Consider the following 14,515-nt stretch of genomic DNA (forward strand, 5'->3'; position numbering starts at 1 on the left):
AACTTGATATTCTTCAGGGGCGTTAGTCCTCATTTTCGAACCTTTTGGTCATTCGATGACAAAGGGGGAAAATTTTGAGTTAGTCTTCAAGCGGGTCTATCTTTAATGGGTGTTTTTTTTAAGTTACAACTCTCGTTCTTCTGATGACTTTGTCGGATCGAGTTGTAAACTTAAAACTCTATGGTGGCCTGATACTTTTGTTGTTTCTTCTGCATGCTTATTCCTCGTTAATGTTATTGCACGCATGCTGAATTACATCAGTCACCATATTTCATCATGCATTTCAAATTCTTCATATATTATGTCAAATGCGTGTATGAATTACAAGATATAGGGGGAGATCTCCATGATTCAACTCTTCAAGTGTGCATTGGTTCAAAAGCAAATTCCTCACTATGCACATCTTCAGGGGGAGTTCTTCTATATCTTGCAATCAAATTCCTCAATATCAGTATTTACACTTTATATGTTTATCCCCGTTGAAAACTTAACCTATATTGTCATCAATGACCAAAAAGGGGGAGATTGTAAGTGCATCTAGTGCCCCTTAGTGATTTTGGTGTATTGAAGATTTATAGGTTAAGGGACTAATGTGTTTATGAGTGTACACAAGTCTATAAGTCTATGAGGAGTTTGATACTTACAAAGAAAGTCGACCCCTAAAAATGAAGTTCTTCGACTGAAGACTTTGGATTTCTGAAGACTTTCTGAAGACTTTGAAAGTGAAGAAATTGGTGTGACCTTGAAGACTTGGTATACATTTGAGGAACATGAAACGTGAAGACTTTTGTTTTCGTAGTTTCATTTTCTCTTTCTTGAGTCATAGGAAACACCATACTGTTAAAGGGGGTCGAGGAAATACTAAGGAAAAATTTCCATGTGATGCTCAACTAAAAATCCTACACCTACCAATCCCTTCGAGTGAAGCCATTGGAAATCTCATACAGTTCAGTCATATTCTTCAGTGACAGAGACGTAGTTCTTCTAGTCTCTAAGGAATTTGTTCTGACTGAGGAGTTAGGAATTCGCCAGTGCGGATTGCCTACACAGTGAGGAACATGATAGCCCTGAGGAATTTGATACTCAAATTTCCAACCGTTGTTGTGCTATGCGCCAGCTATCGCAAAATATCTACCCACCTAACGGTCATATCATTGAAGGGCATTTATGTCTTATCATGTCGGGCTGCTCCCTAGGCTATAAATAGCCGCCCCCTACAACCACTAGCTGGTTGGCTGCTCCGAGATAAACTGACACTTGTCATTTGAGAGCATCCCATCCTCCGAGGACTTTGAGCGAAAATCATCAAGTGAGGAAAACCCAAACCCAAACACCTACAAACCCAAAGTGATTGAGCATCACTGAAGAGATTGATCCTGCGTGGATCCGACGCTTGTTACCTTTGAAGACTGTGCTTCTTCCAGACGGTTAGGCGTCATGGTCTAGAGCATCCAAGAGGAATTGTGGATCACCGAGTGACCGAGTTTGTGAAGGTTCGGAAGTCACCTGAAGACTTACCACGAGTGATTGGACGAGGTCTGTGTGACCTTAGTTCAAGGAGAATACGGTGAGGACTGTGTGTCCGAGACTGTGTGTCCTCAGGTTTAAATACCTAGCCGCTCCAACCAGATGTACAACTTAGACAGCAGTTGGAACTGGTCTATCAAATCATTGTCTTCACCAAGCTTACTGGTTCTATTTCCTCAACTCTTTCATTTCCTCATTACTGTGTTGTGTGCTTGTCATATCTGTGTTTGAAGACTTTGACTGAAGACTTTCTCAATTTCCTAAGTTTAATATCTTCAGTCTGTTTGTCTTCATCCTGTGCTATCCTGTGTTTACGCTTTCTGTACTCTGTGCCTGTCTTCATTTCATCATGATGACCATGCTTGTATCCTTTTATATTTACGTCTGAGTACTTATTCCGCTGCAAATAGTTCTTCGCTAAGGAATTTCCTCACCCGCAAATTCATCAGTGAAGAATTCATAAAAATCGCCTATTCATCCCCCCCCCCTCTACTCGATATAACGCACTTTCAGAAGACATACCACCAATCTGCTAGTACATTTTTCGACCTGGCATGGAGTATCGGAGGATGCGACTATCAAACGATTTGTTTGTAAGATGCTGATTGAAACACCACTTCATGTCTAGGATGAAAACCTTTGCCTGGTCTTTATTGATCGGGCTCAGCACCGACGAACTTGCATTCTTGTCTTGTTTGGAACCGTTGTACTTGTCGTTGTGCTGGTCTTCATTGGTTGGTCTCGACAACTAGGATGAAAATCCTTGTCCATGTCTTCCACGGTCGGACGTCACAACGACGGCGTGAGGACGTTTATTCCTTTTTAAAGGCATTGCCGTGTAAAAAAACGACTTAGTCGTAGGTGTAATTTCATATATTGTAATAACTCGACCATGGTTGTATTTATTTTGTACTCTACTTGATGGTGTGTGTCACAATAATGGGGATTTACCTCTTTGTCAGAAGAAAAATAAAAGGGGTGTGCTACGCGTCGGCCGGCGGATCTTTTTACCGCCGCCTCGCGAGCCATCTGATTGTACGACGTCAGCCGTCTGCTCCTTTATTCTATTTTTCTGTAATAAGACATTTGTTGCAAAACTCATTCCTACAACAAGACCCCTGTTTCAAAATTTGCAACAACATCCCCAGCCTCTTCTCTGTATTCCTGAAACATGTTTCATCGTTGCATTTTTTTGCAACAAAGACCATGTTGCAGAAAATGTCACCGTGTCACAGACGCCATTGCAACAGCGTTGTTGTTGCAGGAACTATTGATGCACACGGTACCGTTGCTTCCGGCTGACCTTGAGGAGGCAGCAGCCATGGCTGTCTACACTGGTGCTCCTCCAGGACGGCGGCGACGTGGCTCCAGTGGCGGTGTGCCTCGCAAAGGAAAGAGAGAAAGGAGAAGGACGGAGAAGAGGAGGGGCGTGGATGGTGGAGCAGCAGCATTCAGTTTGATGCGCATTCATGGGTCTGATCTAGAGGTAGGAGACAAGGTTGGGGAAAAAGATGTGGATGAGATCTGTCCGTTGGAGATAAGAAGAAATAGGAGAGAGGTGGTGCAGGCCCACGTGGGCACGTGACGTGGCACACAGAGAAGACGGTGGACGTTTAGCGTGGGATTCGGCGGGTGATTAGAATCATTTCCCAAAATAAAAGGAACAATCGCAAGGGCCCGTCAAAGAGAGAATCACATAACGGAGACAGCAATTATTGTACTAGTAAGTACACACGATTACTCAAAAGGTCCATGGGAACGGTCCAGAGCACTTCCATGCGAGTGCCAACATCGCAGACACCAATTTCGCCGGCAAACTGAGAATGGTATTTCTCGTTGGACTATCTTGAACATAGCATAGATACACATAGATGCAAATTCAAGTATTCTCAAGGTATTAACGGTGTCCAACTGATGTTAATCTCTATCACGAGCAATTCTACTCTATAAATCTGCCAGAAGGTTGTACGCCGACGAAGACGTTATTCCGAAGCAGCAAGATCGTGGCGATTCTGGTACCCCGGTAGACGTTTAGAAGGTGCCTCTGGTTGGATACCAGTCTGCCATTGATGCAACGGTTCGTGAGCTTGCTCGCCGTGTAGGAAGGCCACATGAACTTGAGGATTCCTGTCCTCTCCTAGTCGTAGGCTGTCAATTAGCAACCGCTGTTCAGCTTGCTCTCCGTGACATGGAGCTGGACGGTCGTGGTGCTCAAGGTTTTCAGGTGGCATCTGGACAGACGACGGCAGTGGCCAATTGGAGTCCCATGGCGGAACGACGCCTGCACTTGCACCCGGATACCATTGCTGCAGAGGTCGACCTTGCTCTCCATGCAACAGCATCGTCCCAACATCGTCGATCTGAACATTGTCGGTGCACGACCAAGGATAGGTGACCGCCATGGCATCATTGGAAACAGTAAAAGCTGCGGATGGCTCGAGTACCCCTTGGACCCCGCCGTTGGGAACCGGCTGCTCTCTCTGGTAAAGCAGTTGTCCAGTCGGGACATACATCGTCGCCGACGACGACGGTAGCTGAGGAGAGGCGGCAGCAAGCCGACGATCGCCGCTGCTTGAACTACAAACCAGACGTGTGCCGTCCAACCCAGCCGGTACCGTCCAGTGCCCCAGCAACCCCACGTCGTTCGGGATGTCCATGGCGGTTTGCTGCGCCGCTGTTCCTTGCGCTCTGGCGGCGGCATCGGCATCGCGAACCGTTCGGTACTGGTGCAGCAGAAATTCGAGTCGCTCGGCCTGCTTCCTCAAATCCATCTTGACGTAGTAGTCTTTGAACCAACTATTGTTCTGGTCACGAAGCTCCTTGTAAACTGTCCGTACACCAATCAGATTGATCAGAGAGAATATTAAATCATGAATACATGGTGTTAATCTAATCTGTACCCTAGTTTCTTGACATGATTGGTAGATAGATATAGATGTAATTAATCCAAGAACACACGAGGTGGGAAACGTACAGCTTACCAGCAAACGCGGCCGCAGGGTGAAACCCCTTCTCGCGAAGCTCGTGGAACATCTGCTCCTTGCTCATGCCTGCCGCCAGGCACCTCTCCACCTCCTCCTTAACCTTCACCGCCCAGAAATATAACAGATTAGTTTCTTTCACTTAGTTCTACTTCTACCTTCTATCTACAGCCCCGTTGTTTGATCGCGCGCCGGACAGCGGCACCATTGGAAACTATGCACAAGATCTTACTTGGGCGATGAACGCACGGGCGCCGTCTTCGTCGCCGCCGGCGTTGAGGGCTGCCCCGCTGCTTCCTTGGTCGTTGCCAGGGTTGCCTGCCTCGTCCTGCCCCATTGTGCAATGGTTGAAGGCGTGCCTCCTTCACTCTGATTTCCTGCCGTAGTTGAAGGGGGTGGAGACGCAATGGCGTGGCCACGAGTTGCATAAACAGAGGGGTTGTTGGACGTAGGAATATGATTTTCCTAACTAGAATAGACTAGAGTCCTTCCCCTGGTTATTTATGCCCACGCCATCTTCGTTTGGTACGTTGATCCGGTGATTGATTCTGGAGGCTAGCTTCCCGGAGTCCAGACAACCTTCGCCGGCGCCTTGATTGTGTGGATCTGGGCAGACCGTCTTCGGGTGATCCGGTGGCTAGCGAATGCCGTACAGAACTAGGAGATCAGAACGTTGGAACTTGGTTAGATCAGACTAACTGAGCCTTTTAAAAAAAGATTAACTGAGCCTTTAATGGGCCTCTAATGGGCTTATGCCTGATCGTCCCATATAGAAGTCAAAGTAGTGTGTGCAGATTTGTCTAAAAAAAGAGGTAATATCACGGGAATTAAAGAACGTACGTCGCATGTTCAGTTTGATGCTAGAATTTTAAAAATACTGTTTTATGGTTATCTAACTTGTCTCAAGCGTGCAGGTATGGTCACAATACTCGTATGCGGGCGTATCCATACGTAGGCCCCATTTGTCAGTGAGTGATGGCGTCGGGTGCGTCATATTTTTACATAGAACACCCTTATTTTTTTATTTGTGGAAAATGTCAAACACAGCGACGAATATTTTGCATGGAACACCCTAACAGTTTTTTTTACAAGAAAAACCCGTCCACAGTCGTGCACATATATAAGCGAAAGTAAACACCAGAAAGGTGCGCCAGGATTTGAACGGGGATGGATTGTTTTAAGGCGTGATAGACTAGCCAATAGTATTTCTCCAGATGACAAATATTGATAACGAACGTATGTGTACTGAAGGACTCATGTGGAGCTTAAATGCGCTGCGGATATTGCGGCTCATTTTGCACGAGCTATTTTTTAAAGATATCTGTAAAATGTAAGTAATATAGTAATGCTCAAATATTTTTGTGTTAAAATATTATATATACAGACAATCTTTATCTTTACATAATAATAAAGAGAATTGGGCTTTTGTCGTCCGTCATTAAAACTGCCCCTGAGGTTGTAAAGAATTACCCACCATGCCATTGGTAAGTGAAAAAAACGGTTCGGTTTGCCCCCTTCTAAAATCCGCGATAGGCTCGGTTATTAAAATTAAGCCCCTGTAGTAAATAACTTGTGTGTGGCTGGCGTAGTGGTGTGAGCTTCACCTCTCGACCTGGGAGACCCAGGTTCGATTCCCGTTTCTCTCTTTTATTCTTTTTCTCTCCTATTAATGTTGGTAGGCGTAGGATATTACTACTCGCCCCAGCGTCACTTAGCAGATGGGCTGCGCAATGTACCAGTTACTCTATTTTCATTCTTTCTATTTTTGGACATATTCAAATATTTCAAAAAAACTCATAACTTTCAAACCCTAACTCCAAATCTAACATGTTATATATAGAAATCCCTTAAAAAGATGTGTAGATTTCAAATATGGTATTATATATTAATCACTTTCAATGTCAAAAAAACTCATAACTTTCAAACCCTAACTTCAAATCTAACATGTTATATATAGAAATCCCTTAAAAAGATGTGTAGATTTCAAATATGGTATTATATTAATCACTTTCAAATCCTAACTCCAAATCTAACATGTTATATATGGAAATCCCTTTAAAAAAGATGTGTAGATTTGAAATATGCTATTATATTAATCATCATTCCTAAAATTCCATTTATGATGCAACCTTTATTAATATCTTCTTTATATGGGGTATTTTGAAAATCCCGTCTTAACGTTGATATTTCTGTTGTCTAATAAATTGGAAACATGTTGAGTACATTTCACAAATAATACAACCTTATGAACTTTGCGCAACACCACTTATCATGTTGTTTCTCGTGTGGCATTGTGAAAGATTTGAAGGGATTCGCCGATGCTGTCAGGTGTGTGTATGAGGGATGATTTTTTTCCGTTTCAACGCATGGGGAATAATGCCTTTTCGTGGAATTTGAAGCATGCATGGTTAAAAAAGAAATTCCGAATCATACACCTGATTTCATGAAAATTATTGTGACCTCTTCAAATAAAAAATTCATTTTAGTGTGGTATGTGCAAATCCGTTTATTACGTTTCCTTCTATATGAAAGATAATTGAGTTGTACTTTAAACTTTATAGGTCTCCGTGCATGTATGTTTAGAAGAAATTTGGTAACGAAAATCAGTAATGGGCATCTGGTAACTTACCAATTAAATCTTAATTTCTTATATATGTACATACATGTACGATCCTCATGATTTAGGCTCTCAATGATAAATCAAATAATGAAGGTAATGACTCCTTATACTGCAAATTAACTAGGAAGGTATTTAGATATTTAAATTAATCAATTCTTTCATGATTGAAGAGTAGCATCTCATACATGCATTTTAAGACCATTGGTAAAATATATATTACATGGCTGATGCAACAGAATGTTGTCTTGGGTCATTGGGCCAGGGAAGTGTGTTCTAATTCTCCCGGTGCAACGCACGGGCATATTTGCTAGTGATTAGTAAATAATAAAAATAAAAATAAAACATGTGTATTATACATAAAATATTTAGTACAACGTAAGTAATATAAACATGTGTCTTGTATATAAAAATTTTAGTAAAAAATAAGTAATAAAATTATGTATGAATATTTGTGCGTGAAAAATACTATACATACAAACGATGATTAGTAAACAAAAACATTTAAATATAAACCTGTGTATTATATAAAAAATATTTTGTTAATACGGACACTGAAAATATTTATTAGATAAATATGTTTATTGAATCAAAAAATACACTTGTGGTTTATATTAAATTATATAGAATGATGAATACAAACATGTACTAAATATATATGAATATTCAGTTGTGTATAACTCATGACTTATATCCAAAATAATTATGTAATATAAATATTAGCAATTATTCACATTAAGAGTTTAAATTTTAAATTATACAAACATTGTACTACAAATGTGTGTACAATTATTGAAAGTTTTGTATAATTAAAATAATAGTTTTGAATTTTTGGAAAACAAATATGTAGTACGCACATTTATAAAACACATATATTTATATAATACTCAGGTTTATAAAATATTTTACCAAATATTTTTATGTAATACACATGTTTATAATTAAAAGTTTTTATTTACTAACCTTCGTCTGCATGTATAATATTTTTAGCACACAAATATTTGACCATAATATTATATACTCCCTCGGTCTCAAAATAAGTATCTTAGCCTTGGTATAACTTTGCACTAAAGTTAGTACAAAGTTGAGACACTTATTTCAGGATGGAGGGAGTATATAATACACAGGTTTATATTGAAATGTTTTTATTACTAATCATCATTTGTATGTATAATACTCCCTCTATAAACTAATATAAGAGCGTTTAGATCATTATTTTAGTGATCTAAACACTTTTATATTAGTTTACGGAGGGAGTATATTTTTGGAGAGAGTATGCATAATTTTTTAACACACAAATATATGGACATAACTTTATTACTTATGTTTTACATTTCTTTTAATCTACTTATGTTTTACAAAGATCTTAAAAACAAATAGAGCCTGCCAAATGAGCTGCAGTATCGACATCCATCTAAGTTCCACATGGGTCCTCGTTTAATATGTATAGGTAAGTTGTTCGTATTAAGCATCCTACCCTGAATGGTTGAGGTGGCTGGAGCGTCTGAGGTTAAAGTGGGTGGTATTGGGTTTGAGGATTTTTTTGCATATATAAGCAGTACTGCTGTATGGTTTTTCTGTAAATAAAAATGCGAGGTAGCTTTGTGCAAAAATTCATAGCGGTGGTTGACTGTTTCCGCAAATAAAAATTTATGAGGGTGTTTTGTGTAAAATGCATCACACCAGTGCCTTCGCTCACTGATAAGTGGGGCCACGCTGTCTGTTTTTCTGTGAATAAAAATGCGAGGTAGCTTTGTGCAAAAAATCGTAGTGGTGGTTGACTGTTTCCGCAAATAAAAAGTTTGTGAGGATGTTTTGTGTAAAAATACATCACACCAATGCCTTCACTCTCTGATAAGTGGGGCCATACACATGGATACACCCGCATATGTATAGTGTGACCGTATCTGCACGCTTAAGCAAGTAAGATGACCATAAAATTGTATTTTCAAAGTTCTGGCACCAAACTGAACATGCAGCGCAAGTTCTATGACTCCCGGTGATATAATATCACTAGGAGTCATAGAACTTGCGCTCGATATTCGTTTGATTCTAAAACTTGTAAAATACAGAATTATGATCAATTAACTTGTCTCAGCGTGCAAATATGGTGCTTTATACGTATCTTGGCGTATGGCCTGCTCACGTGGGTGTCAGTGTGGCATAGGCCCACCTGTTAGTGGCTGCAAGCAAAAAAAAAATTGGCAAATAACTCCACGACCTTTAATTTGTCTACGTACAGAATTCCTCGAATAAAATGGAAAAAGTGCAGCAAGGGGAATTCGGTCCTACGATCAACTGCTAAGAGCATTTACAGCCGTGATGGCCAAATCCGGCCTCTCAAACGCCCGTGGACGCGCCCGAGCTTGTCCACAAGCATTGACCGGGTACGCCTCATATTTGCCACTCTGCGTCCGCGTAGCTCATATCCGGCGCCTTATATCTATACTACACATGCAACGTTGATCTACTCTATGTGATCAAACGACGGACAACTAAAATCGGCTGCAAAGGAACACAAGATTGGCTGCAAACGGACATTAAAAACTTCGCCACATCCAAAAGATCATAGTTTGTCTCCGGACAAGTTCTTAAACTTCTACAACTAGAAACGATATAAACATTGAGGACGGGGAGGGGGGCGCAATCGCCACTTCCTCGCCGGGTCTTTGCCCTTCCCGTCGCCGGCGCAGTTGTAGGTGTATGTTGTGGGAATTGCACAATGTATTGCTCTTGGTGCATAGGCACGTATATATGATGTATAAAGGTGGGCCACGGACCTCGACTATACAAGGAACTAGGAGGCGGGCCCAATACCAATATGCACATAACACATATACTCAACACCCCCCCCCCCCCCCCGCAGTCAAAGCGGCACCGCGGCTGACGCAAAGACTGGACCGGAACTCCTCAAATGACGCCATAGGCAAGCCCTTGGTCATGATATCTGCAAATTGTTGGGAAGCAGGGACGTGTAAAACACGAATATGGCCAAGGGCCACCTGTTCCCGAACAAAATGAATATCCAACTCAATATGCTTGGTCCGTCGATGATGCACCGGGTTAGCGGAGAGGTAGACCGCCGAGACGTTATCGCAGTAGACCACCGTGGCACGGTCAACAGGGCAAGAAAGCTCCTGAAGCAGCTGGCGAAGCCACGAACACTCGGCGACGGCGTTGGCCACCGCGCGATACTCAGCCTCACCACTTGAACGAGAGACCGTAGGCTGCCGCTTGGAGGACCACGAGATAAGTGAGGGTTCAAGGTAGACACAATAGCCCAAGGTGGAGCAACGAGTGTCAGGGCAGCCTGCCCAGTCTGCATCGGAGTAGGCGGTGAGGGCGGTGTCGGCGGAGGCATGAAGCGTGACGCCAAGATCCATAGTGCCACAGACATAGCGGACAATCCGCTTGACCACAGCCCAATGAGCGTCTCGAGGAGCATGCATATGAAGACACACCTGCTGCACAGCATAGTGGATCTCCGGCCGAGTCAAAGTGAGGTACTGAAGAGCACCAATGATAGACCGGTAGAAAGCAACATCCGAAGCAGGAGAACCATCCATAGCAGAAAGCTTGGCCTTCGTATCAACAGGCGTAGCGACGGGCTTGTAGTTAAGCATGCCGGCGTGCTCCAGGAGCTCAGTAGCGTACTTCCGCTGATGAAGGAAGAAGCCATCGGGACGGCGCACCACCTCGACACCGAGGAAGTAGTGCAAAGGACTCAAGTCCTTGATGGCAAACTCAGTGCGAAGACGAGCCGTGAGCTGACTGAGGAGACCAGCCGTACATGCCGTCAGGATGATTTCGTCGACATAGAGCAGCAAGTAGGCCGTGTCGGAGCCCTGATGATAGACGAAGAGCGAGGCGTCCTAGCGGGTAGAGCGGAACCCAAGCTGGTGGAGAAACGCCGTGATGCGCTGGTACCAAGCGCGCGGAGCCTACTTGACTCCATACAAGGACCGCGAAAGCAGGCACACGTGGTCGGGAAGCGCCGGTCAACAAACCCGGTGGGCTGCTGGCAGAAGACCTGCTCCTCGAGGTGACCATGGAGGAAGGCGTTAGAGACGTCCAGCTGGTGCACCGGTGTGACGCCCTCGATTCAATCGTACACTAATCATACACGCAAATGTGTACGATCAAGATCAAGGACTCACGGAAAGATATCACAACACGACTCTAGACACAAATAAAATAATACAAGCCTTATATTACAAGCCAGGGGCCTCGAGGGCTCGAATACATCAGCTCGAAAACACAAGAGTCAGCGGAAGCAACAATATCTGAGTATAGACATAAGTTAGACAAGTTTGCCTTAAGAAGGCTAGCACAAAAGCAACATCGATCGAAAAGGCAAGGCCTCCTGCCTGGGAGCCTCCTAACTACTCCTGGTCGTCAGCGGCCTCCACGTAGTAGTAGGCACCCACAGTGTAGTAGCAGTCGTCGTCGAAGGTGGCGTCTGGATCCTGGGCTCCACCATCTGGTTGCGACATCCGAGAAGAATGGAAAAGGGAAAAAAGGGGAAGCAAAGCAACCGTGAGTACTCATCCAAAGTACTCGCAAGCAAGGTTCTACACTACATATGCATCGGTGTCAATGAAATGGGTTGTATATGTGGATTGAACTGCAGAATGCTAGAAGAGGAGGGAAAAGCCTAGCCTATCAAAGACTAGCATCTTCAAGCAGCTCCAAGCATCTTACAGCATCAGAAGAGATAAGAGTAGCATAAAGTACGGTAGTAGTAGTGTTATCAACCTCGGCCAGAGATCCTTTCTCGACTCCCTGCGAGAAAGCAATCCCAGAGCCATACTATCCAGTTATCACCTCAAGTATCCAGTTCTAGTTGTATCGATCGGGATACAACTCCAAGTGTCCGTTACCGTAGGACAGGCTATCGATAGATGTTTTCTTCCCTGCAGGGGTGCACCAACTTACCCACCACGCTCGATTAACTCCGGCCGGACACACTTTCCTGGGTCATGCCCGGCCTCGCCAAACAATACGCCGCAACCCGACCTAGGCTTAATAGAGAGGTCAGCACGCCGGACTAAACCTATGCCCCCAGGGGTCATGGGCCATCGCCCCGGGAATTCCTGCATGTTGTGAATGCGGCCGGTGAGCAGACCTAGCTACCTCCTTCAAAAAGGCAAGTGCTTACCAGTCCAACCCGGCGCGTGCCGCTCAGTCGTTGACGTCTATTAAGCTTCGGCTGATGCATACGACGCAGAACGCCCATATTATGCCCACGTGATGGTTAGTGCTATCAGGCCAGAGGCCCCTCGGATCAAATATCCAAATCGTAGTGGATTAGGAATGCGCGGTAACAAGCAGAGACTCACAAAACATGTGACCCCGTCACCCCGTCTCGAGGACTTGCGGCAAGGGCTAAGAATGCCCGGCCACGCCTCGTAATTATCTCGCAGGCACCCTCCAGGTCAACCCGACTCCTCTTCACTCGCAAATATGCTCGCGCGGGTACCCCTCAGGGCCGACCCGTCTTTAGTAACAGGGTTCAGTGTAAAGTCATAGTAACCATAGTAACCGTGTGTCTAACCCCAAGGGGAAAACCTGAGGAATCACCCTTGACGGATTCCACTCAATGTAATCATCAAGGTGAACGTAAGAGGATCCACCCTCGAGGTTCACACTTGAGGGGTTGCAAGACAGAGTCGAATCAGAAGTGGTTAAGGCGGAATCACCCTCGATGACCACGACCGAATAGCTACACTACAGGGTTAACATCAGAAGTACTGATGAGGTCTCACCCTCGGCACTCGATAGTAACCCAGTAGTGTCGAGCAACTAAGGGGAAAGTGATGTGCGGTGCCTGGTCTTCGATCCCGTTGATCGGTTCTTCGATGATGAAGCAGGGGCAACAAGGACAAGGTGGGGGTCACTGATGGATCACTAACCAACCTATACTAAGCAGTTTAGGATAACCAGGTAGGTAACAATAAGCAGGTTACAAAAGCAGGCTATGCATCAGAATGGGAGCAAATAATTACAGTAGCAAAATCTAATGCAAGCATGAGAGAAAGGAAATGGGCGATATCGGGATGATCAAAGGGGGGGGCTAGCCTAGAAGCTCTGCTGAAAAGGAAGAAGTGTCGTTGTCAACGTAGTCGATCACAGGGGCGACATCGGTCTCGGGGTCTACCGAAGAGAAGAGGGGGAAGAAACAATAAATATAAAGCAAACATAGCATCACAAAGCATAACATGGCAATATGCTGTGTCAGGTGTGACCTAACGTATGGCTACACGATAAAGGTGAAGGGGGAATTCAACCGGGAATGTATTCCCGGTTCCGGACCTGTGTCAGACAGATGACCGGAGGGGGAATGTTCCATGATCATATAGTTAGAGGCAGCTGACAGGTAAACGGACCGAGAATTCGGATTCGTCTCGTCGTTCTGAGCAACTTTCATGTAGAAAACATTTTCATCCGAGTTACGGTTTATTATCTACGAATTTTCAAAGATTAAAGCATTTCTAGAAATTATTTAAATTAACAGAAATGGAAAAAGACGTCAGCATGACATCAGCAGGCCAACAGACCCGCTGACTGGTCAAACTGACCAGTGGGTCCCACCTGTCATAGACAGAGGGGCTAGTAGAGTTTTATTTTAACTAAACAGAGTTAATTAACTACTGGACCCCACCTGTCAGTGACTCATTTAACTAAATAATTAATTTTAATTATAAAAACGTTTTAGTTAAACTAATTATGCGGTGGGGACTGCACATCAGTGGCACTGGCTGCCCAGTCAGCACGTTGACTGGGTCAACCCAGTCAACGGGGCCCCCAGGGCCCACGAGGCAGAGACCAGGGGAGTGGCCCTGACCAGCCACATCGGCAGGGCGCTGGAGAAGGCTCCGGCGACCTCTCCCACGGCGGCACGACGCCGGAGACGGCCGGGATTCGCCTACAGGGGGCCAACACGGGCGCGGGCGGCCGCGTTCGAACGAAGAGAGCCCGCCGCGTCGCGTTGTGAGGCCGGCCGGAGCTGGATCTGCCGGAAACGGCACCGGCGACGAGTGGAGGTGGTGGTGGCGTTCGGGACCTCGTCGGGATCGCGCGACGGGGCACGGGGAGGGGCGCGGCAAGGTCCATCCGAACGGTCGTTCGATGCTGCGCCGTTAGGTGGCGATGGTAGCTCTGGGGGCGCGCTGTAGCGGCGGGGGCAGCGGCGGTCGGCACCGCGGGCGAGCAGCAGCAGGCAACGCGGCGGCGAGTTGCCGCGCAGAAGCAGGCAGCAGAGCAGCGGCACCCGGGAACAGCAGGGGACGGCTGTGGCGGGAGCGCGGGACCAGGCGGCTGCGGGAAGGCGGTGCATGCGGGCGGCGCAGCGGCAGGAGGAGGCGCGCGGGGGCTCGCTGGACTCCTTGGA

At 45.2% G+C, this 14,515-nt stretch overlaps 1 protein-coding gene across 1 annotated transcript; it reads right to left on the minus strand.

Moving 5' to 3' along the window:
- Window positions 1–3,438: 3,438 nt before the first annotated feature.
- LOC123049778 (uncharacterized) lies at window positions 3,439–5,166 on the minus strand. The gene is made up of 3 exons (XM_044472651.1): window positions 4,741–5,166; window positions 4,509–4,611; window positions 3,439–4,354 (listed from the first exon to the last, which is right to left on the minus strand). Exons 1-3 carry the CDS (start codon window positions 4,843–4,845, stop codon window positions 3,510–3,512), a joined length of 1,053 nt encoding a protein of 350 aa, XP_044328586.1. The 5' UTR covers window positions 4,846–5,166; the 3' UTR covers window positions 3,439–3,509.
- Window positions 5,167–14,515: the final 9,349 nt, after the last annotated feature.

This window comes from Triticum aestivum, chromosome 2D (genome assembly GCF_018294505.1).
Source record: "Triticum aestivum cultivar Chinese Spring chromosome 2D, IWGSC CS RefSeq v2.1, whole genome shotgun sequence".
Classification (NCBI taxonomy): Eukaryota; Viridiplantae; Streptophyta; class Magnoliopsida; order Poales; family Poaceae; genus Triticum; species Triticum aestivum.

Coding starts and splice junctions, on each gene's coding strand:
- LOC123049778 (XM_044472651.1), bottom strand. CDS start 4,845: ATGGGGCAGGACGAGGCAGGCAACCCTGGCAACGACCAAGGAAGCAGC. Junction 4,612..4,740: donor CCCGTGCGTTCATCGCCCAA/GTAAGATCTTGT, acceptor TGGGCGGTGAAG/GTTAAGGAGGAGGTGGAGAG. Junction 4,355..4,508: donor CCCTGCGGCCGCGTTTGCTG/GTAAGCTGTACG, acceptor GTGTACGGACAG/TTTACAAGGAGCTTCGTGAC.